This window comes from Nerophis ophidion, linkage group LG09, assembly GCF_033978795.1.
Source record: "Nerophis ophidion isolate RoL-2023_Sa linkage group LG09, RoL_Noph_v1.0, whole genome shotgun sequence".
Taxonomy (NCBI): Eukaryota; Metazoa; Chordata; class Actinopteri; order Syngnathiformes; family Syngnathidae; genus Nerophis; species Nerophis ophidion.
Window position 1 is genome coordinate 34,811,317 of NC_084619.1, and position 26,032 is coordinate 34,837,348.

Sequence of the window (26,032 nt, forward strand, 5' to 3'; positions counted from 1 at the left end):
CCCTTTGGGTTTGCGGGGGGCGCTGGTGCCTATCTCAGCTACAATCGGACGGAAGGTGGGGTACACCCCGGACAAGTCGCCACCTCATCACAGGGCCAACACAGATGGACAGACAACATTCACACTCACATTTACACACTAGGGCCAATTTAGTGTTGCCAATCAAGCTATCCCCAGGTGCATGTCTTTGGAAGTGGGAGGAAGCCGGAGTACCCGGAGGGAACCCACGCATTCACGGGGAGGACGTGCAAACTCCACACAGAAAGATCCCGAGCCCGGGATTGAACTCAGGACCTTCGTATTGTGAGGCAGACGCACTAACCCCTCTGCCACTGTGAAGCCCCACTCTGACGCAAATTTCGGAAATAAAAAATAATATACAGTATATTTTTTTCATGTTAAATAATGTTTTTGTTAGTGCTGTCAAATGATCCACCTGTTTGATCAGATCATTTACACTTTTGAATTTGGATTATTTACAGGATATAACTTGCTTGCAAGATTTGAAATAACTTTTTGGGGGGGAATGTTGCCTGTCGTTCACAATCATTATGACAGACATGACGACGGATGGATTTTTTTTAATGCATTCTAAATATTAAATACATCCGATCAAAAGTTCGCTTAAAATTGAGCCTATGGAAGCTTTTCTGCATATAGAGCCCCTAAAAACAGTCAAACACCTCCATCAGGGTGTTATATAAATTATGTAAAAATATATGTAATGTAGTAACAGGAACAAGTGCCTTTGGTGTCGTCCTCGCAAGTTCCAGGTCCTAAATGGCTGTCAATGTGTCCCAAATAATAGGATTATATCAACAGCCATCCGTTTTTCAGGTGAGAGGCATGAATTATGATATACAATAAACTTACATTGAGCAGGGAAATGAGAAAGCAGCTGATCAGTCGATGATGTTAACATCGGCACACAGGAAGTGATCACAGCACCGCTATAAATAGTTTGTCTGCTTTAGCGCTTATAATATTAATATCACAAATACTTGTTTAATATTCAAGTCACAAAATGTAAATGGAATTTCGTTGGTACTTTTTGAATGGTTATTTATCGGATTTTATGGGCGAAACAGTGGAGCTCTCATTGGCTTCGCTGCAAGCTGACTTTTTTTTTAAGTTTATTTAATATTTAGAACGCATTAAAAAAATCCATCTGTTGTCATTTAATAATGTCATAGTGATTGTGAACGATTGGTAAAATTAAAAAAATTCCTTTCAGAGAGCCCAATATGAACGGAAATGCAATTTTATTGTTAGAATGTCAACACGGGAACATTTTTCAAAAAATGTTTTACTTGTTTTTCGTTTTTTCTGTCTGGCTCTCAACAAAGGTGGACACTTCCCTTCTCTCTTCCTAATCTCGCCTGCTTTTGCTTTTTGTCTCAACTTGTTTTAACTTTATTGGAGCCTCTTTTTGCACAGCTCTCCAAAATCTAAACAAGGGAATTGATCAACTGGCCTCTCAACGAAACTGACAAGATCTTCTCGACAGGGCAACCTGCCTGTCCTGACGGAACGTTTGTTGCTCATGGGCAGACGGTGGACTCTTGGGAGAAGTCGAGGGTCGTGTACCAGGCAATTCTTTTAGGCAAGGACGTTGAAAACATCTACCTATTCGGAATCATGACAACACAACATCTGCTAATTGGACTCAGCGTTGCCCTAGTTTTTCACCAAATTTGGAAGATGCTGGCAGTTGTTTAAGGAGCCCTTTTTGTGATTAATTACATGCGTTATCTTGATATATTTGACAGCGCTGGTTTTATTTAGCTATATTCCATTCTCTTACATCACACGTGTCACACACAAGGATTTGCGGCTGGATTGGCCCGCCACATGCGTGCGTCAATAAAGCACAAAATATATTTGTTCTTTCAATTTAGACAGAAAAAAATCCATCACATGCAACAGCATGTCTTCCAAACTTGAATTTCATCTGATATTCCAAGCATTTTTTGTTATCAAAAATAAATATTTGAATTAGGGGTGCATAGTACAGCGATACCAATGCATCACATTCGGTAATATATCGCCTCTGAAAAGAACTGGGCCCGCCAACCCCCGACCCCGTCGTCATGTCATTGCTGGTTTTTTAAGCAGACGAGCATGTTCGCCAGCACACAATCACGTAGTATTAATCAATCAATCAATGATTATTTATATAGCCCTAAATCACTAGTGTCTCAAAGGTCTGCACAAACCACAACACACACCACAACGACATCCTTGGTAGAGCCCACATACTGTAAGGGCAAGGAAAACTCACACCCAGTGGGACGTAGTACTTGCAAGCAGACACAGTGTGTAGACAGAAATGGGAGAACGGTCGCTGTTAGACTTAAAAACTAACGACAAAGTTGAAGCTATAACAGTGAAACACCCACAGGAAGAGATGCTTTAAGACATGGCTAACTAGCTCGCGGATTACGTCCATCCGCCGTCGGCAGTGTTTAGCTACTTCTAAATCACTAATACTCGCCTCCATGGCGACAAATAAAGCACGTTTTTTACAAGTAACATCCCTGCAGGACGAGGAATAGCTAAACATGCTTCACTACACACCGTAGCTCACCGGTATCAAAAAGTAAACAAGCACCATTGGTAGATCTACACCTGGCATCCACTGTAATGATACCAAGTGCAGGTACGTATCTAGTCGATACTACTATGATTACGTCAATATTTTTGGAAATCACAACATTTTCTTTTGTTTTTTAAAAATTCATATTATGTTTATAAACTCAGGAAATATGTCCCTGGACACATGAGGACTTTGGATATGACCAATGTATGATCCCGTAACTACTTCGTATCAAATTGATACACAAATTTGTGGTGTCATCCAAAACTAATGTAAAGCATACAAACTACAGAAGAATACATTATTATTACATTTGAACAGAAGTGTAGATAGAACATGTTAAAAGAGAAAGTAAGCAGGTATTAACAGTAAATGAACAAGTAGATTAATAATATATTTTCTACCACTTGCCCTTAATTATTTTGACAAAATAATAGAATAGAAAATGACACAATATTACTGCATATGTCAGCAGACTAAATTAGGAGCTTTTGTTTGCTTACTTACTACTAAAAGACAAGTTGTCTTTTATGTTCACTATTTTATTTAAGGACAAACTTGCAACAAGAGACGTATGTTTAATGTACCGGAAGATTTTTTGTTAAAATAAAGCCAGTAATGGAATTTTTTGTTGTCCCCTTTATTTAGAAAAGTACCAAAAAGTATAGAATAAATGTTGGTACCGGTACCAAAATATTGATATCAGGACAACAGTAACTTGAATATTTTTATGGCACCTTGTCTTACGATTTTATTGCAAGTTATTCATACATCTCTTTGTAAGAAATGTAATGATTGAACACGATTGCCCATGCAAATTGTTGAACGAGAATGTTATAGATGTATATTAAAACATATTAACGTTACAAGGCTGCTATATTTATGTGGCCTTAGTAAAAACAAGTTTGACACCCCAGTCTTGTATTGCACCCTCCTAAGAAGCAGTGTCATCTGCAGCGCACATTTTGCAGACTACTCTCCTCTCCGATATGTGTATTTGATAAAATAATTATCCCAAAAACAATTATTTCTCAGGAATATATACTGTGTATAGCATTAAAATACAGACTTGTGTATACTTTGTCAGAATTAGTAAATCAAATCAACTAATTATATTGGTACCTATACCCGCCTACAAATACTTGGCTGCATTACACACATATTATAAGAGGTTGGACAGTGATTGAAATAAATAGGGTGTAATACAAATAAATGAAGTGGGTTGAAGAGTTAATACAGCAGATGAGTAGCATATGGCTGTGTGTACATGTTATCTACGTTAAGTGAATGTTGAGTAATTCATTCAGGTGAATGGAAAAGACCGCATGCCAACATTTCACACTACATTTAATCCGGGGTCAATTAAGCATAATGCTCTGCTGCTGTGGCGAGTAAGTGCTTTAAAAATCAGCTTATATTGGTTCAAGGCTTCTTGACAGTATAAAGCCAGCAATAGTTTGTCAACCAGAAATGACCTTGAAAGTTGTGGAGGAGGTGATGTGAGATGATGCAGCTCAATATCACACAGGGGGAAGATGAAGAAGTGTCTGGGTAAAAACTACCCTGTCAAGAGCTGGAATTTCTGACTTTGCGCCAATGAGAAATCGGATCCTAAATCAGGGAGGCAGTGATAGTTAAGCCTGGGAGTTGAGGGGTAAAAAACGTGAATATGAGGTGTTCGGCCCCTAACTGTCCCTCTCAACATCCTGGTGAGTTGTCCGCCACCTGTAATTGTGCTTTGATTTACGTCTTGTCAAATATCCTCTGTGACAACACCTGCTGCCGTTAAGAGCCATCAATAAATGTTGGGGTGAAAGGTCATTTAATTTGATTTTTACACCTCATACTTGGCTTTCATTGCAGGGGCTGTATTTCCCCCTTTTTATGGGACCTTCATTATTTTGTGTGGAAAAACGATAAAGTCACCGACAGGGGGGTGGCCGATTGGAGCTAGGAGGAGACCCGGCCATACAATGCTCAAATCTACAGTGCACTGCCATGCTGAACACCGTAACAACTGAATTATGACGATGGTAAAAAAGTTAAACAAATACGGCAGCACCTTGGTTTTCATTAGTTATATACTCAAAACAGACACGATCAAATTGTAAAATAACTGAATCAATTTTTCCCATTAAAAAAATAATGTAGATCCAATTAATCTGTTCCAGACACCCAGAATTATTAACAAAACACATTTTTCAAAATAATTATAATTTTACATGCAAACATGGTACTTTGCCATGAAATCTTTCTGGAATTCAAAAGTGTTTCTCACCTTCTTCATCAAAAGGCTGGCATTCATGGTGTGTTATTTTGCAGCCATACTCAATAAAAAAAGCACAGAGACTAGGGGGGTAACTGTCTTAGTTAGCAAGGAACTACAATGTCAACCAGTGATGATGTCATTGGTGGGCTGCAGAGCTGAGGGGGAATGACTTCAAAGGGAATAAAGACACGCTACAAACAGTTATTATTCACTGTGTGAGTTTAACAAAAGATTGAGTCATCAAAATGTAATTCTTTGCATGACTGATATGCGGGCAAAGAGCTCCAAATTTGGTCAGGGCTTAACCGAGACGGTATATAAAAATCAGGCAAATATTTTCTGCAAAAAAAATTCTTACAAAAAGTGGGTCGCATAAAAACAGAGGTGCCACTCTATCAGGAAACTGACAGCAAGTATTTTTAGAAGACTTGAACCTTGCCTATAAATTAAGGGTGCCCAATATGACGTATTATGACATCCTATTGATACATTTGATAACATAAAAAAAGTACCTTAATAAAAACATTAAAAAAATGCTCCAATGAGTCGAGATGCCCAGCACTGTACTGTAGATGGGTTGAAGTGAACAAATCAAGCGCTCCTTTTTTCCCTAAGTACTGTAAACTTAGCTCACAGTAAACACACATAGTGTCAACCGTGTGGGACTTCTTCACTGATTAAGAAGTGCTTCTTGCACCAAATGTTTTGCAAACATTCGGTGAAGAGAGAAACAAACATTAAGCTTGAACACATCAACCCTTAGCAGCCACCTAAAATCTCAGCATTGCTATGACGGTGTTTTGTTACCATGACGCCTGATGCTAAAGACGCTTTCCCAAAGCTAGGGGTGCACAAACGACAGTTGAATAAAAAAATGTAAAAGTAATACCGTGGTACCTCAACTAAATAGTGTTTTGAGAAAAGAGCCGTCTCCTAGCTAATTGTTATGCTTTAAATTACAAGCAAATTGAACTACAAGCAATCCCACCATTAGTTGGTGTGACACATGTCACTGGCCTTACATACGAGCGAAATCTTATAGGTAGAGAGCCACATAACTTTGTTTTCCAACCATGGGAAGGACATCATTGAGTGTGAAGGACAGTGCTGACAAGAAGAAGCAGATGATATTTATTGACTTAAATAAAAATAATCTGAAATATAAATGAGCGTGTCGCCAACTTGGTGGAACCATTTCAGCATATCACTACTAGTCTGGACCATACTGAACGCCAGCCAAGAATGTTAAGACAATATCTAAACCATGAACATATTTATCAATGAAAAAATTGAAAGTTGCTAATGGGGTGCTTTTTAAAAATAAAAAAAATAAAAAATATTTATTTGATTTTTTACATATAGAGCCCAGAAGAACATATTTCTCCTCTCTCAAACAAGTAACTTACAAATATTATATATATAGAATAAATAAAAAAATACATAAACATTAGGGGTGTGGGAAAAAATCGATTCGAATACGAATCGCGATTCTCACGTTGTGCGATTCAGAATCGATTCTCATTTTAAAAAAAATCGATTCTTATTTTCATTTTTATATCAATCCAACAAACCAATACACAGCAATACCATAACAATGCAATCCAATTCCAAAACCAAACCTGACCCAGCAACACTCAGAACTGCAATAAACAGCAATTGAAAGGAGACACAAACGCGACACAGAACAAACCAAAAGAAGTGAAACAAAAATGAATACTATCAACAACAGTATCAATATTAGTTATAATTTCAGCATAGCAGTGATTAAAAATCCCTCATTGACATTATCATTAGACATTTATAAAAATAAAAAATAAAAGAACAATAGTGTCACAGTGGCTTACACTTGCATCGCATCTCATAAGCTTGACAACACCCTGTGTCCAATGTTTTCACAAAGATAAAATGAGTCATATTTTTGGTTCGTTTAATAGTTAAAACACATTTACATTATTGCAATCAGTTGATAAAACATTGTCCTTTACAATTATAAAAGCTTTTTTTTTTTTAAATCTACTACTCTGCTAGCATGTCAGCAGACTGGGGTAGATCCTAATGAAATCCTATGTATAGAATGAATTCAGAATCCTTTTGAATTGGAAAAATATAGTTTTTGAATCGGGAATCGTCTTGAATCGAAACAAATTGATATATAATCGAATCGCGACCCCAAGAATCGATATTGAATCGAATCGTGGGACACCCAAAGATTCGCAGCCCTAATAAACATGCATTAGTCAAATAAGTACAGGCAAATATTGACATGAAGCTATGGACAACTGCACTCCTGTCTGTCCCCAACACGGTGCAGCAATACTCAAATATACACAATATTGTAAATACTACTGATGAGGTATTCGACGGAGAAGCAAGTGAAAGGAAAAACTGTGGAAGTCCACTCTCCTAGGTAAATGCTGTACATCATAATTACATTATTTCACAAAACTACTGGAGTTTTTTAGTAGGAGATTAAATTGTATTGATTTTGAAACAATATGTGTTATCTTAAAAGTAAGTATTTCTTTCTAAAAGGCATACCACTTTAAATTGTGCTGTCTGTCACAGAACAAATTAAGCTTGTAAGTTGAGACATGGTATGCAGTTGATGAATAAATTATTGGTTATTGGTATCGGTTTTGAAAGTAGGAAGTTTTCTGTATCTGTTTGGAGAGAAAATACAGTACTGCGTATCCATACTCTAAATCAAAATTAATATTATAATAAAATAAATTAGGCGTATTGTACATGCATGGGAGCTACATTACAAACATACAAGGACAAAACCCAGAAACCATTCATTTTAATCCGATGGTCAACTTCTGTGTTGCTACTTGACAATTCTGACAGGAAGAATATGGGGAGCGGCATTATTTGATCTTTTTTTTTTTTTTTTATGTGCCTTTCATGTTGAAGGAATCTCCGGGCTTCAGAGTAATGGTGCGGGCAATGCTGCCAGCATGGAAAAAATGAGGCAGGTCAGACAGCGAGGTTCATCACTTACTAGAGCTCGCACACGCCGCCTCCTCTCTCCGTCCCCCATCTGCCGACACCACGCTGATAAAGTTACAATAAAGAGATACTGAAACAGAATCAATGTGAGCGGAAGAGGGGGACGGCCCTGTGGGTGTGTGGGTGTGTGACTGTGGTACAAGGGGGATCTATGTGGAGACTTGCACATACATGGGAAGCACGCGCACACACACACTTCCATCTCTCCACTGGAGCAGAGACCTGCCGTGCCCCTCGACGCCATAAGCGCCCGGAAAATTTAATCTTCCCAAATACTCATCAGGGCTCTCCATCGTCCCAGCGTGACAGCGCCGGGGATAATTAATTATAAAATTTCGATGGGAATATCGACTAAACAAACCTATTAATCATAGCAAAAGTCAATAGGCATGGACACATTCAATCATGTCCCAGCCAATGATTACTCCTCTCAAAATACAATAATTATTTTCAAGAGCTGCCTCGAATTAAATTTCTGTCAAGCTGGTACAAGTCTTGCAGTTGATGAAGGGTGCAATGATTTTTTTTTTTTTACCCTTTCCAAGTCATGGCGCGCAAAGAGGGATATTTATCCATTTAGAAAGGTAGTTTGTTTTATCAGGATCATTACATGGCGTGTTTGACTAGACCATGACCATCAGATTATCTCTAAAGCCCCCATTATGTCATCTGTCTTGTCTGACTGGACAAAGAGGAGGAGGAGGGAAGAAGGAGATGTGAGGAATAGCAGCAAGCTCCAACAGTTACCCGGTATAAGTGATGCTTGCACATTTATACTTAATACATTCTACTGTTTCTCCATATTGTAGTGTACAACATGCATAATTCACCCTTCATTTTCCTGTTTTTTTAGGGATGAATTTACTACATAGTGCAGGCCTGGGCAATTATTTTAACTCGGGGGCCAAATTTAGATAAATAAATGTGTCTGGGGCTGGTATATCTGATTTTTAGGAACGCTAATACAAAAACTCCCAATAATGTCTGACTGAATGCTAAAAAAGTTATGGGAGACTGTCTTAAAAAACAGAACTTTTGTTTACTGAACGAGACACCCAGAATGTACAAGAAAATAAAGAATGTGGGATTTACAATATTAACTATGAACGATAAAACACTAAATATTGACAACATATGAACGTCACACCCACTCTCGATCGACATATTTTACAATCAAGCGAAACGCAACAAATACAACGAAATATGAAAGTGAAGGGTAAACAAAAACACTTACAATCTGATATATCTGATACATAACTAAGCTTTAGAACTTTGTTGTAAACATCTCTTTCCACGTCTGTCCCTGACACCCACATTTCAGGTTGACTGCTCTGGAAACACTCTGTGGAAACGCTCCCCACCCAAACTGCTTGGTGCCTCGTCTGAGCTGCCATGACTTAGATTAGCATAGTAACTAATTAGATTAGCATAGTAACTAATTAAAATACCAAAGTAACTAGTATATCATGCAAAAGAGCAGATTTCAACCATTGAAATACTTTGTATAGTTCAAGACTCACTGTAATTCGAAAACATCACTGCACATCATAATGGCAGCTACACTTTCCATCTTGAAGATCTAAAAAAATGATTTGGGAATGTCCGGCGGGCCAGAGTGAAAAGCTTAACGGGCTGCATGTGTCCCCCGGGCCTTACTTTGCCCAGGTCTGACATAGTAGGTAACATACAGAACACTCAATGGCCACTAAGGTAACTCATTTACCAATTTTACTTTTTAAATATAATTTCCGCCCCATTTCCACAAAACAGTTGGTTTAGTAAAATATGCTAATTTTAGTCTTTTCATTGTTAAATGTTGTAAAAAATACCAAATAACCAATCTATGCTTTAACACGCCAACATCATGAAAAAGTGGTGCAGTTTGTTTAGCGCCGTCAAATGATTACTTTTTAATCAGATTAATCACACATTTTATTTTGGATTACTCATTATCCATCCATCCATTTTCTACCGCTTATTCCCTTTTGGGGTCGCGGGGGCGCTGGCGCCTATCTTAGCTGCAATCGGGCGGAAGGCGGGGTACACCCTGGACAAGTTGCCACCTCATCGCAGGGCCAACACAGATAGACAGACAACATTCACACCCACATTCACACACTAGGGCCGATTTAGTGTTGCCAATCAACCTATCCCCAGGTGCATGTCTTTGGAAGTGGGAGGAAGCCGTAGTACCCGGAGGGAACCCACACATTCACGGGGAGAACATGCAAACTCCACACAGAAAGATCCCGAGCCTGGATTTGAACCCAGGACTGCAGGAACTTCGTAGTGTGAGGCAGACACACTAACCCCTTTTCCACCGTGAAGCCGGATTACTCATTAGTCACGGGTAATTAGTCGCACACATAATTTGAAAATACTTAGAAAAATACCCTAATATTTGGACAAAAAATAAATTTTATTGTCAGAATGACGTACAGAAACTTGTTTTAATGTTTTACATACGAACCCTTTACTTATTAAATCGCAATTATTGATATTCAACGATTTGGTGCATTTGCAAACAGCTAAAATTATGTATAAAGCAAACTATAACCTGCTACCCAAGAATGTGCATCAATTCTTCTCAAAAAAAGAGGAGACATAAAACCTTAAAGTAAAATCTAATTTAAAACATTTGTATGCTCGTACAACACTTAAAACCTTTAGTATATCAGTATGTGGAATTAAATTATGGAATGGATTAACCAAAGGAATCAAACAAAGCACCAATATGATTCACTTTAAGAGACTGTTCACAAAGTACACAGAACAAGAATTATGATGGACATCTTGAACCCTTGTTTCTCCCTTTTTTTTTATTGTGACAAAGATTATTTATGTATTTAATAGGTATTTACTTTCTACGATATATTATTTATGTATTATTTATTTGTTCACTGTTGGGATAAATTTGCTATGGTATAAAAAAGGGTAGGATTAAATAAGCTCTACTTCTTCCTACTCCTTTTCGGACGTGCTGTAATGAAACAACTGGATACGTGTGATACATTACATTGTATCGTATGCATGTTGGAAATAAACTTAAACTGAACTTGTAGGTGCGTCATGTTTTTTTTTTTCAAGACTTGATAACAGTTTAATTTAAGTCCTACCAGAGTAAATCAGTCGGAGTTTCCTCAACCATCTTTGCCGTGACCTGATCGCCAAATTTATAACAACCCACACCGTCTTTCAGATAACCAACCGTGGTCAAAGTAAAGGAGACAAATATGAAGCCAAAATAAACTGTGTGAATAAACTACATATTTACATAACTATTGCAATAAATCACCTGAGATAACTCATTATTTGTGAATACCCTAATCTTGATACGGTATATACCGTCTTTTTCAGACCATAGGGCACACCGAATCATAAGGCGCACTGCTGATGAGCAGGTCTATTTTCATACAAAAGGCGCACTACATTATAAAGTGCATTAAAACACTATCTTGTGGTTTACAAAACATGTAATGGTGGTTTTTTGGTCAAAATGTTGCATAGAATAGGTTTTACAGACTATCTTCAAGCCAATTTCTTGTGTGAGGTAAGCAAGCAATCATGGGAAACGTGGTATATCTCACTCTCAGTAAAAGTGAATTAATACACTTTGCCTGACAACATTTTGCTTCAAAATTGCTCATTTTCTGCATGTATAACCAATATTACAAATTAAACTAAAAATATTGCATTAAAAAGCATCATTAGTTTAGAATTCAAGTTAATATGGTGACAATGAAATCAGGAAGCCATGACTCCCCACAGAAAAACCTATGAAAAATATTCAATGAGGCAAAAGTAAAACCCCAGGCATATATAGCGCAGTTATTATAAACAATACATTGGAGGCCGACACCACAGTTGGCATACTTCACACACAAGTCAAAATTTATCCGTAATTGCTGGGCCGAAATAAGAATATCGGCAAACTATGGGAAATAAGTACACACCCCGTTTCAATATGAGTTGGGAAATTGTGTTAGATGTAAATATAAACGGAATACAATGATTTGCAAATCCTTTTCAACCCATATTCAGTTGAATGCACTACAATGACAAGATATTTGATGTTCAAACTCAAACTTTATTTTATTTTTGCAAATAATAATTAACTTAGAATTTCATGACTGCAACACATGCCAAAGTAGTTGGAAAAGGGCATGTTCACCACTGTGTTTCTTCACCTTTTCTTTTAACAACACTCAATAAACCTTTGGGAACTAAGGAGACACATTTTTGAAGCTTTTCAGGTGGAATTCTTTCCCATTCTTGTTTTATGTAGAGCTTCAGTCGTTCAACAGTCCGGGGTCTCCGCTGTTGTATTTTACGCTTCATAATGCGCCACATATTTTCGATGGGAGACAGTTCTGGACTGCAGGCAGGCCAGGAAAGTACCCACACTCTTTTACTACGAAGCCACGCTGGTGTAACACGTGGCTTGGCATTGTCTTGCTGAAATAAACAGGGGCGTCCATGATAACGTTGTTTGGATGACAACATATGTTGCTCTAAAACCTGTATGGCCCATTCAGAATTAATGGTGCCTTCACAGATGTGTAAGTTACCCATGCTTTGGGCACTAATACACCCCCATATCATCACAGATGATGGCTTTCGAACTTTGCGCCTATAACAATCCGGATGGTTATTTTCCTCTTTGTTCCGGAGGACACCTCGTCCACAGTTTCCAAATATAATTTGGAAATGTGGACTCGTCAGACCACAGAACACTTTTCCACTTTACATCAGTCCATCTACATAAGCTCGGGCCCAGTGAAGCTAGTGGTGTTTCTGGGTATTGTTGATAAATGGGTTTTGCTTTGCATAGTAGAGCTTTAGCTTGCACTTACAGATGTAGCGACCAACTGTAGTTACTGACAGTGGTTTTATGAAGTGTTCCTGAGCCCATGTGGTGATATCCTTTACACTCTGATGTCGGTTTTTAATGCAGTACCACCTGAGCGGTCAAAGGTCCGTAATATCATTGCTTAGGTGCAGTGATTTTTTTCAAATTCTCTGAACCTTTTGATGATTTTACGGACCGTAGATGGTAAAATCCCTAAATTCCTTGCAATAGCTCGTTGAGAAATGTTGTTGTAAAACTGTTCGACAATTTTCTTACAAATTGGTGACCCTCGCCCCATACTTCTTTGTGAATTACTTAGCATTTCATGGAAGCTGCTTTTATACCCAATCATGGCACCCACCTGTTCCCAATTAGCCTGCACACCTGTGTGATGTTCCAAATAAGTGTTTGATGAGCATTCCTCAACTTTATCAGTATTTACTACCACCTTTCCCAGCTTCTTTGTCACGTGTTGCTGGCATCAAATTCTAAACTTAATGACTATTTGCAAACAAAAAAATGTTTATCAATTTCAACATCAAATATGTTGTCTTTGTAGCATATTCAATGGAATATATGTTGAAAATGATTTGCAAATCATTGTATTCCGTTTATATTTACATCTATCACAATTTCCCAACTCAAATGGAAACGGGGTTTGTATTTTCTGACGTACATTTCTGACACATCTTGGAGAGCAGCTGGTCACTCACTACACACTGCATGAATATAGAAATGGAGTGTATCAAAAACAGCCGCAAAATTGCCACAAAATCATTATTATATATACCACTTTGATCAAATAAAAGCATGTTTGATTGTAAGTTTATGAGTTGGAGTAAACTTAGAGCTATATTTAGACTTATTATTTTGGTTTATTTCGTCAGGAAAACTAACTTCAGAATGATTGCAATTGCAAGCTTCCAGGCACAGCCGCACAGATCCTCTTGTAGCTATACACGACTCTGGTATCTCTTATCTGTGACTGCCATCTACTGGTCACACTTAGCATTACACCATGTAGCAAATACATTTGCTTCGAGGTCCGGAAGTACAACAATAGTTATCCCATACATTAGGCGCACCGGGTTATAAGGCGCACCGTCTATTTTTGAGAAAATTAAAGGATTTTAGGTGTCCGTTGAAGTTATAATGTCCATTGTCATCTGCAGTGGACTTTTGTTTTTGGCCTTTTGTCAGAGTAAAACATTTTGAAAAGGTTGAAAAGAAGTGAAGTGGAGTGAATTATATTTATATAGCGCTTTTCTCTAGTGACTCAAAGCGCTTTACATAGTGAAACCCAACATCTAAGTTACATTTAAACCAGTGTTGGTGGCACTGGGAGCAGGTGGGTAAAGTGTCTTGCCCAAGGACACAACGTCAGTGACTAGGATGGCGGAAGCGGGAATCGAACTTGGAACCCTCAAGTTGCTGGCACGGCTACTCTACCAACTGAGCTATACCGGGAAAAATGGGAGATCTTATTAAAGACAGCCATAATTGAGTTTTTTTTTTTTTTTTACATACATCAACATTTAAACACATTTTTAATGAAAAAGTGTGACTACATTTTTTTCTTGAAAAGACTGATATTGAATAATAGGCTTTCTATGTACAGAAAATCAATGTGGCGTGTAGTCGATGGCAGCCATAGCTACTAGACATTAGGGAGAGCAAGCCTACAGGTCAATACAAGAAATTAAACCTGTACTAATTGACTTGCAATGAAAAAAAAATTATTGAGAGAATGAACATACTGTATAAAAGGGTAAGAGGCGTTCGGTTGACTTACCAAGGTCCCATTGTTTTCCCGGAAAACGTCTTGGTTGACATAACTAAAAAGCTTCTTTTCCAGCTGAAGAACAACCTGAATCAGTGGCAAGAGAGAGACGGGGCTCTGATTAATACCAATACTAATGGGATGAGCACTTAGTAATTAGAGCACTAATGAACAGTGGAGCGCAGCAGTGTTAAGCAGTTAATTCTACATGTGTCTATATTATCACATCCCACTGCACTCCTCACGAAACCTACCTGTAATAATCACACTTATTATGCATATTGAAGAACATGCTTGGAAACATTGTCAAACAATATTGTTTCATTGAAAAATCTATAAATACTTATTATAATTATTATTAAATGTTGTTTAATTATGTATATATATATATATATATATATATTATGATTATAATTATAATCATAATAAACACAGTTCAGAGAGGTTCAACATGTTATGTAGATTTGGACCAAACTCACACCAGTACCACATAATAGATTTCCATACATCCGTCCATTTTTCTACTGCTTGTCCCTTTTGGGGTCACGGGGGGCGCTGGTGCCTATCTCAGCTACAATCGGGCAGATTTTATTTAAAATATTTCATTTTCATGCAAGTCTGCCCAAAATGAATATAAATCCATCCATCCATCTTCCTCCGCTTATCCGAGGTCGGGTCGCGGGGGCAAAAGCCTAAGCAGGGAAACCCAGACTTCCCTCTCCCCAGCCACCTTGTCTAGCTCTTCACGGGGCATCCCGAGGCGTTCCCAGGCCAGCCGGGAGACATAGTCTTCCCAACGTGTCCTGGGTCTTCCCCGTGGCCTCCCACCGGGTGGACGTGCCCTAAACACCGCCCTAGGGAGGCATTCGGGTGGCATCCTGACCAGATGCCCAAACCACCTCATCTGGCTCTTCTCGATGTGAAGGAGCAGCGGCTTTACTTTGAGTTCCTCCCGGATGGCAGAGCTTCTCACCCTATGTCTAAGGGAGAGCCCCGCCACCCGGCGGAGGAAACTCATTTCGGCCGCTTGTACCCGTGATCTTATCCTTTTGGTCATGACCCAAAGCTCATGACCATAGGTGAGGATGGGAACGTAGATCGACTGGTAAATTGAGAGCTTTGCCTTCCGGCTCAGCTCCTTCTTCACCAAAACGGATCGGTACAACGTCCGCATTACTGAAGACGCCGCACCGATCCGCCTGTCGATCTCACGATCCACTCTTCCCTCACTCGTGAACAAGACTCCTAGGTAATTGAACTCCTCCACTTGGGGCAGGGTCTCCTCCCCAACCCGGAGATGGCACTCCACACTTTTCTGGGCGAGAACCATGGACTCGGACTTGGAGGTGAATATAAATAAACTAACAAAAGAAATGACCAATCAATTTGTATTAATTGTCATGTTTATAACACGTGTCTAATTAAATGTTGTACATTTTAGTTTTGATGTCATTGATGTACTGAGCAGAAACATGTTGCCCTGAAGATTTGTGGCATATTTGAGATCCGAATAGGGATGGTTATTGCTTACATTTTAACCAATAGTACCAATTCGGTACTTTTAGTGCCGGGGTTTAAACGGTGCCCAAACCAGTACATGAAAAATGGACAGCAGACATATTTTTACGGAATTTTTGTGACATTCAAGATGAACATAATACTGTATTAATACCCAAATAATAGAAATACAATGCTAAGTAATATATTTAAAAAAAAGGAACATCTCCACAACAAATTGTCATAATTATTTCAGCAAAACCAGCAACAATATCAAACACTGAGAATCCTACAAAAAAAAAGTTGCTTGTTTTTTAACGTTGAAGCTCACAATTTCAGAGTTTTTGAATGCAACTCACTTAGTGTAACCATCATTGGTACATAGTGGCAAGTTTTGGGTTGTTGTGGCGAACGCTGTGGGGCTACGATGTTGGACCGTAGGGCTGTTGTTGGCGCATTATGCCCGGCAACAGAGTTTAAAAAGAGAGTTTGACTCTGTGTGCCTATTTACAAGGCGTTATATACACCAGGGGTTCTTAAACTTTTTGACCTTGAGGCTCAACTTTTCCACTGCAGAGAAGCCTGACACCCACTCAAATATTAACACTGAATTAGAAATCTTACCTTGATTTTAATGACATTCAATAATTATATCCAACCTACTTGCAGTTTACAACCTTGTGAAAAAATATGAAACCATTTGTTAATCATAAAGATTATTATAAAGGCTTAGGTCAGGCTAATAACAAACATACTGTAAGTACTCAACTATACTAATATACTGCATAAAAAGGGACTTATAAATAACCGACCAAAATTAGCAAGATATTTCTGTGTAACAGAGTGACTGACTATCGTGTGACAATATTCACCGGTCTTATTATTTAATTTCTATTTTTTAACATGTCACTGAGAATATAAAAAAAATTGTCACACAATCTGCTATATGTGTGATTGGTTAAACATGTGCCTGTTGTTCAGCATTAGTGAAAAAAAGTCATAAAAATGCCATAGAAAAGGGTAAAAGCTGAACGCAATACAAACACTCAGAATATGACGGATGGAATGCTAAAAATATTATGACAGACCACCTCAAAATACTGAATGCACATTTACAGCCTTTTCACTGAATAAAATATTTTATATGAAAAAAATAATATATATGAACAAAAAGACACTGAATATTAAGAACACATGAACGACTCACATCTTTACTCCCCAGACAACCGTCTCAAGGTCGATCTCTTACAATAAAGCAAAATGCAACAAATGTTCAAAAAACACGGCAAAACATGAACGCAAATGACAAAAATACACTCAAAGATCTATATAATAATAATCCATATAATATTACTTTTCTGCAAAGCAGAACTTTGTTGTAGAAATCTGCTTCCGTGTCCCTCCCTGACACTCACGTTTCAGGCTGGCTGCCTGAAAAAAACTTTACCCAGTCTGATCCTTGCCTCATCTGCTGTAAATACTGTAAATAATTCAATGTATATACTATGACGATTAACTTGTGTGATGACTGTATTATGCTGATAGTATATATTTGTACTATGAATTGATTAACGTGGACCCTGACTTAAACAAGTTGAAAAACTTATTCGAGTGTTACCATTTAGTACGGAATATGTACTGTACTGTGCAATCTACTGATAAAAGTTTCAATCAATCAATCAAATTGGAGCGACTGTGACGTAGATTACCGTATTAATCCGTACCACACTCAAAAGCACTGATTCCAAGCATTGAAATACTCTTTTACGTTAATTTGAAAAATATACTGCACATGGTAATGGCAACTCCAGTTTCGATAGTAAAGGTTTAAAATAATTATTTGGAGACGTCTGGCGGGCCGGGTTAAAAAACTTTTCCGGCCGCATATGGTTCTTGGGCTTAGTTTGCCCATGAGGTTGAAACCATAGTGATTAGATTGATATTTTTATTTTTCAAATGTTTTTGTTTTTTACAAATTCAGGACCTAAAAGCCAATAGTAATTTTAGCTGTTGTTTAATAATGTTGCAGTATTGAATGATTGTCCGTCTATCTGTGTTGGCCCTGCGATGACGTGGCGACTTGTCCAGGGTGTAGTACCCCGCCTTCCACCCGATTGTAGCTGAGATAGGCGCCAGCGCCCCCCGCGACCCCACAAGGGAATAAGCGGTAGAAAATGAATGAATTCAATGTATATACTATGATGATTAACTTGTGTGATGACTGTATTATGCTGATAGTATATATTTGTACCATGAATTGATTAACGTGGACCCCGACTTAAACAAGTTGAAAAACGTATTCGGGTGTTACCATTTAGTACGGAATATGTACTGAACTGTGCAATCTACTGATAAAAGTTTCAATCAATCAATCAAATTGGAGCGACTGTGACGTAGATTACCGTATTAATCCGTAACACACTCAAAAGCACTGATTCCAACCATTGAAATACTCTCTTACGTTAATTTGAAAAATATACTGCACATGGTAATGGCAGCTCCAGTTTCGATAGTAAAGGTTTAAAATAATTATTTGGAGACGTCCGGCGGGCCAGGTTAAAAAACTTTTCCGGCCGCACATGGTTCTTGGGCCTTAGTTTGCCCATGAGGTTGAAACCATAGTGATTAGATTGATATTTTTATTTCTCAAATGTTTTTTTTTTTTTTACAAACTCAGGAATTAAAAGCCAATAGTAGTTTTAGCTGTTGTTTAATCATGTTGCAGTATTGAATGATTGTCTGTCTATCTGTGTTGGCCCTGCGATGACGTGGCGACTTGTCCAGTTTGTCCCCTGCTTTCCGCCCGAATGCAGCTGGGATAGGCTCCAGAACCCCCATGACTCCGAGGGGGACAAGCAATAGAAAATGGATGAACTATATTATACATTTTGTATGTAAAAAAGGAATAAGTATACCATACAGTAATATTTTTACATCGCCTTCCTGTGTTTTTTTTCAGATTGCAGTTGCGATCTAAAATGTAACCATTTAACAGTTTTGAAAATTTGAAGCGTGAACATTGGTATAAGCGTGAACATTGGTATAAACCTGTTACTACTTGGTATTGGATCCATACCCACATTAGGAGTATAGCCCACAACTAATGTGACATATCCAAGTGCTTATTACATTTTAACAGATGTGTAGATCAAACCATGTTATAGCAAAAAAGAATCAACTTTTAACAGTAAATTAGCAAGTAGATTAATAATAGTTTGGAGAACAGAATACAACTGGAAATTATACAATATTTTAACGCATACGTCAGCAGCTAAATCAAAGCCTTTGAAACCCGTTTTGAAATTGTTTGATTAAAATTTATACACCACATAATATATTGTGATGTATATCATGTTTGCAAGAGGCTGCAATATTTATTGGAATATAGATTTTAGGCTATATCTCCCATCCCTATGCGGAACCCATCCTTAGTGGGTATAAACTTAGTTTGAATCCATTACTTCCCTGCTTGGCATTCAGCACCAAGGGTTGGAATTGGGGGTTGAATCACCAAAAATGATTCTCGGGCGCGGCCACCGCTGCTGCCCACTGCTCCCCTCGCCTCCCAGGGGGTGATCAAGGGTGATGGGTCAAATGCAGAGAATAATTCCGCCACACCTTGTGTCTGTGTGACAATCATTGGTCCTTAAAATTTTTAACTTTAATTCCACGAGTTGTTGTCATGGCGCTCTTTTTCAAACTGAAAACTAGATAAGATCAAACAGCAGAGGCAGGGTGCAGTTAGTGCACTCCATTTTCAAGATACAATCCAATAACAAAGAATTCCATTATACTGTCATAATTCTTATTTCAAATCAAAATTCTACCGACTTCAGTCCTCATTAAAAATTATATTTCTAAAGTATGTTTTCCAATGTTTCCAATCAATGTTAAACTTGGTAGTGTTTTGAAAAGTCTTGAGTATATGGCAAGTATTCAAATTGGCTTACCTTTCTGTCATTATCACTTTCTCTGAATATGAGCTTGTTGACTTCATTGGTGTCCGTGCTTCGGACAGTCTGCATGGTGGTGGTGGAGCAGAGACTCTGTAGGTGCATGGGACAGAAAAAAAAACATGTACAGTGTTTGTGATAATATGGACAACTGCAATGGTTCCCTGCTTCCATGATGCGACAGTTATTGTAATCCACATCCAAACCACGCACATTGTGTCGTTTGTACATCAACACTTTATTGCAGCACTGAAACTCAAAAATATTTTTTTATTTTTATTTTTAAAGCACCTTCTCACCTCACAGTGCCATGTCTTTGACTGGGCCTATGTAAAGACCCCATGGACTGCATGTGCAGGGTTAAATTCCCCTTTGTGGACTCTTTTAACAATTAGTTAAACATGCGACCATCTGTGTTTGAAGACAGTTGAATGAGGTAATCCGTTAGCCAGTGGTTCCCATACCACACAGCGGACATTGGATGATCTGATTGAAATTCAAAGCACAGATTAGATAATCTGTTCAAGCCAATACAACCAACAGAAAAGGGCTTTTTGGAGTGGAATTTTGCAAATAAGTCCTGTTTTGGCCATAAAGAAACAGCCCAGTAGATTAGACTAAACACTGTGTTCTGAGAAAAGTGGACCAACTCCCCCAAGTACCTCACTCCCGTTTCAATATGCCTGTCTCAGTCTATCTACACATGCTATTTTCTAAAACCCGAACAAATTGCTCCATCTTCCAGTCATTAGACCATCCAAATGCAGGGTCAATATGGTCACCTGGCAGCCAAATGCTAATGCGCTTAAGTGTGCTTAAACAGCTTTGTGCAATGAATAGGCCAAAGGAGAAGCGAGTGAGAGGGGTAAGAGATACTTTCCCTGTCAGAAAGTAATTGTTCTCACAGCCTCAGAAAATCATATTTTCCCACCTTTTTTTAGCAAGCATCTCATGGGCTAAGAGTGGAATTGGTTTAATATCAGCAATGTGCCTCACGTTAAAAAATAAAACATGTTAAAGGGATGAATGGATAATATATTAATAACCAATGAAATATGAGCGATATTGCATTGAGATGCTTAAGAAAAAATTACTCAGCAAACTAAAATGAATACCGGTCCAAAATATAAAGAGCGTACATCCTATAGAGCATGGGTATCAAACTGTGGGCCCGCGGGCCAAATTTGGCCCGCCGTGTAATTTCATTTGGCCCTTGAGGTAATATCAAATTAAGATTAGAGCTGGCCCGCCGGTATTATACAGCGGCGATGCCTCTGTAACACTGCATTCACCGCTGATACTCTTACTTGCCAACACTCAGGATTTTCCCGGGAGACTCCCAAAGTTCAGTGCCCCTACCGAAAATCTCCCGGGGCAACTATTCTTCCGAATTTCTCCCGATTTCCACCCGGACAACAATATTGGGGGCGTGCCTTGAAGGCACTGCCTTTAGCGTCCTCTAGAGCCTGTCGTCACATCCGCTTTTCCGCCATACAAACAACGTGCCGGTCCAGTCACATAATATATGCTGCTTTAACACACACAAGGGAATGCAAGCCATACTTAATCAACAGCCATAAGGGCCACACTGAGGGTGGCCGTATAAACAACTTTAACACTTTTACAAATATGCGCCACACTGTGAAGCCACACCAAACAAGAATGACAAACACATTTCGGGACAACATCAGCACCGTAGCACAACAGAAGAAATACCCAGATCCCTTGCAGCACTAACTCTTCCGGGACATTACAATATACACCCCCGCTACCACCAAACCCCGCTACCCCAATTTTTATTTACATTTTAGTTGATAAGCAAATTATATTTTATACTCATTATTATAATTTGAAACTCGATTTTGTCTGTGACTATAAAGCTACATAAGCCTTATTTGTTTAATATTCAATGCAAAACTTGTTTGGGTCCCTATTTAAAGGTTAATTTGTTCAACCTTGGCCCGCGGCTTTGTTCAGTTTTAAATTTTGGCCCACTCTGTATTTGAGTTCGACACCCCTGCCATAGAGGGTTTCCCCAATATGTAATTAATCGTGGCGGCCTGCCACGGCAATATAAAAGCAGATTCCCCTCAAAAATTAGTTGTTGTTTTTTTTATATACATACACACACATGTTTACATGTATATTTATATACATATTTATGTATATATACATACATATATGCATGTATATGTACATATTTATATATGAATATATATATTATATATAATATATACATACACATACATTTTTATTTATATATATCCATCCATCCATCCATTTTCTACCGCTTATTCCCTTTTGGGGTCGCGGGGGGCGCTGGCGCCTATCTCAGCTACAATCGGGCGGAAGGCGGGGTACACCCTGGACAAGTCGCCACCTCATCGCAGGGCCAACACAGATAGACGGACAACATTCACACTCACATTCAGACACAAGGGCCAATTTAGTGTTGCCAATCAACCTATCCCAAGGTGCATGTCTTTGGAAGTGGGAGGAAGCCGGAGTACCCGGAGGGAACCCACGCATTCACGGGGAGAACATGCAAACTCCACACAGAAAGATCCCGAGCCTGGATTTGAACCCAGGACTGCAGGAGCTTCGTATTGTGAGGCAGACGCACTAACCCCTCTGCCACCGTGAAGCCCATCTATTTATTTATATATATATATATATATATATATATATATATATAAAAATACATACATATTTTTATATATATATATATATATATACTGTACATATATATACATTGTGCATATATATATACATATATATATATATATATATCCATCCATTTTCTACCGCTTATACACGGTATATATATATATATATATATATATATATCCAGAGGTGGGTGGTAACGCGCTACATTTACTCCGTTATATTTACTTGAGTAACTTTTGGGATAAATTTTACTTCTAAGAGTAGTTTTTATGCAACATACTTTTACTCTTATTTTAGTATATTTATAGAGAAAAAAACGCTACTTTTACTCCGTTCCATTCATCTACATTCAGCTCGCTACTGTTTTTTATCAATCAATCAATCAATGTATTTTATTTCGGCAATCTTCACATAAAACAAAGAACAACAACAGAAAAAGGAAGAAAAAAAAACAAAAAAAAACAACAACACTCATTTGAGCAATGATTGAGCCGAAAGGGTGTAGGTTGAAGCAACGCTTATATAAACCTACCCCATCACAACAAGAACAAGGTTCAAAATATATAAATTCTAAAACATGCTTCACTTATATTACTTTTTTTTTTAAACAATATATAAGCAACGTATATGTAGCACACGTCTCATATACACAGTTTAACATTTAAATCAAACATATACATTTGTACACTTATATATATATATATATATATATATATATATATATATATATATTCCATCCATTTTCTACCGCTTATTCCCTTTCGGGGTCGCGGGGGGCGCAGGCGCCTATCTCAGCTACAATCGGGCGGAAGGCGGGGTACACTTGTATATATTATATATACACAATTTATTTAAATTCCATATAAAGTGGTAATATATACATTTTAATATAACCTATATGTATAATTATGAAATCATAAATTGTATTTATATACATATTATATATTATTGTCTTTCTAAAACAATGTTTGCTCCTCTTTCTTATATTTGCTAATGATAAATGATTTAAAAAGCTTTTTAAACTGGTTTATGTTGGTGCTGTGTTTTATTTCATCCTTTAAACAGTTCCATATTTTAACCCCTGCTATTGTTATACTCATTCGTTTCTGCGTTGTTCTACAATATTGGATCTTAAAAAGTAGTTCTCCTCCTAAATAATAATTCCCTTCTCTCTGTAAACATCTTCTCTGTAACCCTGTTGGAAGTGAATCTTTACTTGCTTTATAAATCATTTGGGCAGTCTTGAGTTGGATGAGATCTGGTAGTTTTATATCAAATGTTTTTATAAATAATCCATTAGTGTGTTCTCGGGGTCCTGTGTTATGTATCAGTCTGATGGCCCTTTTTTGCATTATGAATAGTGGTTGGATGTTCGTCCTGTATGTATTTCCCCAAACTTCTAGACAGTAACTCAAATATGGTAAAACAAGTGTACAATAAAGAGTGTGTAAAGTTTTTTGATTAAGAATGTGCCTTGTTACATATACATATATACATATACATGTATATATGTGTGTGTGTGTGAGACAATCATTGGTATTTTAACTTTAATATATATATATATATATATAGAGAGAGAGAGAGGGAGAGAGAGAGAGAGAGAGAGAGAGAGACAGACAGACAGACAGACAGACAGATAGACAGATAGACAGATAGATAGATAGATAGATAGATAGATAGATAGATAGATAGATAGATAGATAGATAGATAGATAGATAGATAGATAGATAGATAGATAGATAGATGGATAGATAGCCTATTATTTGCCCACTATTGACTACTATAATGATGCATCAAAATTGTGGATGCCAAAAACAGACTTTGATCACCGAAAAAAGCGCTACCGAAACCTAATGTTGTTATGATGTGACCAATACAGGCAGGATTGTCTGGAGTGGAGGCAGCTTTTCTGCGATGTGGACGTACCATCATATATCAAAGATGGACCCACGGACAGCGACTTACAAAATGTGCCATGTGCATATACTAATAGGACAGTGGCAGCTTTTAAGAAAATAATTGGAGAAGCATCTGAAAAATTCAAAAATTTTCAACAAAGTACATTGTAAAATAAGCAGCAACAGTTGAAAAACAGAGCAAAACGATATACAATGAAGAAGAAAAATACATGTTAATACTAATTGATAACAGATGTGTTTTTAAATCTATGCAAACTATTTTTTTTGCCTTTTTTAAGAATGTATATGTATCATTGCAGATTATGCAACATATATAGGATGAGTTCTACTGCTTGTCCCTCTTGGGGTCGCGGGGGGTGCAGGAGCCTATCTCAGCTGCATTCGGGCGGAAGGCGGCGTACACCCTGGACAAGTCACTACCTCTTATAGTGCCAAATAAGGTAAATACATTTATTTTCTTGTTTACTCTTCGGTTTATTAACCAGAGTTCTGCATTTCGTATTCCTTTTTGCACAGATAACAAATACAGTAATTGTATTTTCAAATTATTAGTTATTTGCATGTCTAATGTAAATACTAAGCCCAGTAGATGGCTGATGACAATAATGATACACCAACACAGTATCAGTGCCACACAATCACTTAGTCATCATTGAACCATTACTACCTCATAGGGGATTTGAGTGAGTGTGTCTCCATTTGGATTAATTCACCAAATACAAGACAATGCTATTTGTGATAAACCAGTAGGAAAAGGTCAGTTCAAATAAAACAGCTCAATGAAAACAGTATTTGACAAAGTGTATGTCCTGAAATCTGAATATATTGAGCTATGACTACCACAAAAATAGTTGACACTATTCTCTACAAGGAGGTAAAATATTTTTTTTACGAAAGAAACGCTTTATCTTTCGCATTTCACTGTTGAGTATTCTGTTTCAGTTATGAATCCGACATGTGCCGTGTTCTCTTTCTGGCACAAACAGACACATTCATCAGACCAATCGGTGCATCGGAATTTGACGGCGCCATCCATCATGGCCGCGCCTGTGTTCGCTCACTTTGTGTCCATTGCCTGTGAACAAAATGTACGTAACACGTGTGTAGTCTCTACTCGCTCGGATGGCGAACTGATTCGTGTGTTTTATCTGCTGTGTTCGACCATTCAAAAGTTAAAACAAGCTGCCATACAGTGTTCCTACAATAGATCACCCAAACAAATGAATTCATTATTGTGATGGAATGAGCATTTCTTGAAAGTATTGCTTTGTTTTTAATATTTTTTTTAGGAACAGGCTTGCACTATTTAAGATTACCGTATTTCCTTGAATTGCCGCCGAGCATGCAATATGCGCCTGCCTTGAATTACTGCCGGGTCAAACTCGCGTCCCAAATTTATTAGCGCAATATTGTTATTCGTGATGTCACGAGTGACGCTTCCCCTGCCGTCTTTTTCAAAATGGCGGAGGAGTTTTTTTTGCTTTTACTATGT

General features: G+C 37.9%; 1 protein-coding gene across 3 annotated transcripts in view; it reads right to left on the bottom strand.

Annotated features, from left to right (window-relative positions):
- LOC133559275 (inositol polyphosphate-5-phosphatase A-like) overlaps positions 1-26,032 on the bottom strand; it is a 453,585-nt gene that overhangs the window by 96,376 nt on the left and 331,177 nt on the right. For all 3 annotated transcript variants that reach the window (XM_061910884.1, XM_061910882.1, XM_061910883.1), the window contains 2 exons: positions 19,951-20,046; positions 14,516-14,590 (listed from right to left, as the gene is read on the bottom strand). In XM_061910884.1, coding sequence (XP_061766868.1) covers positions 14,516-14,590; positions 19,951-20,046 — 171 coding nt within the window. The remainder of the gene's footprint in view (positions 1-14,515; positions 14,591-19,950; positions 20,047-26,032) is intronic.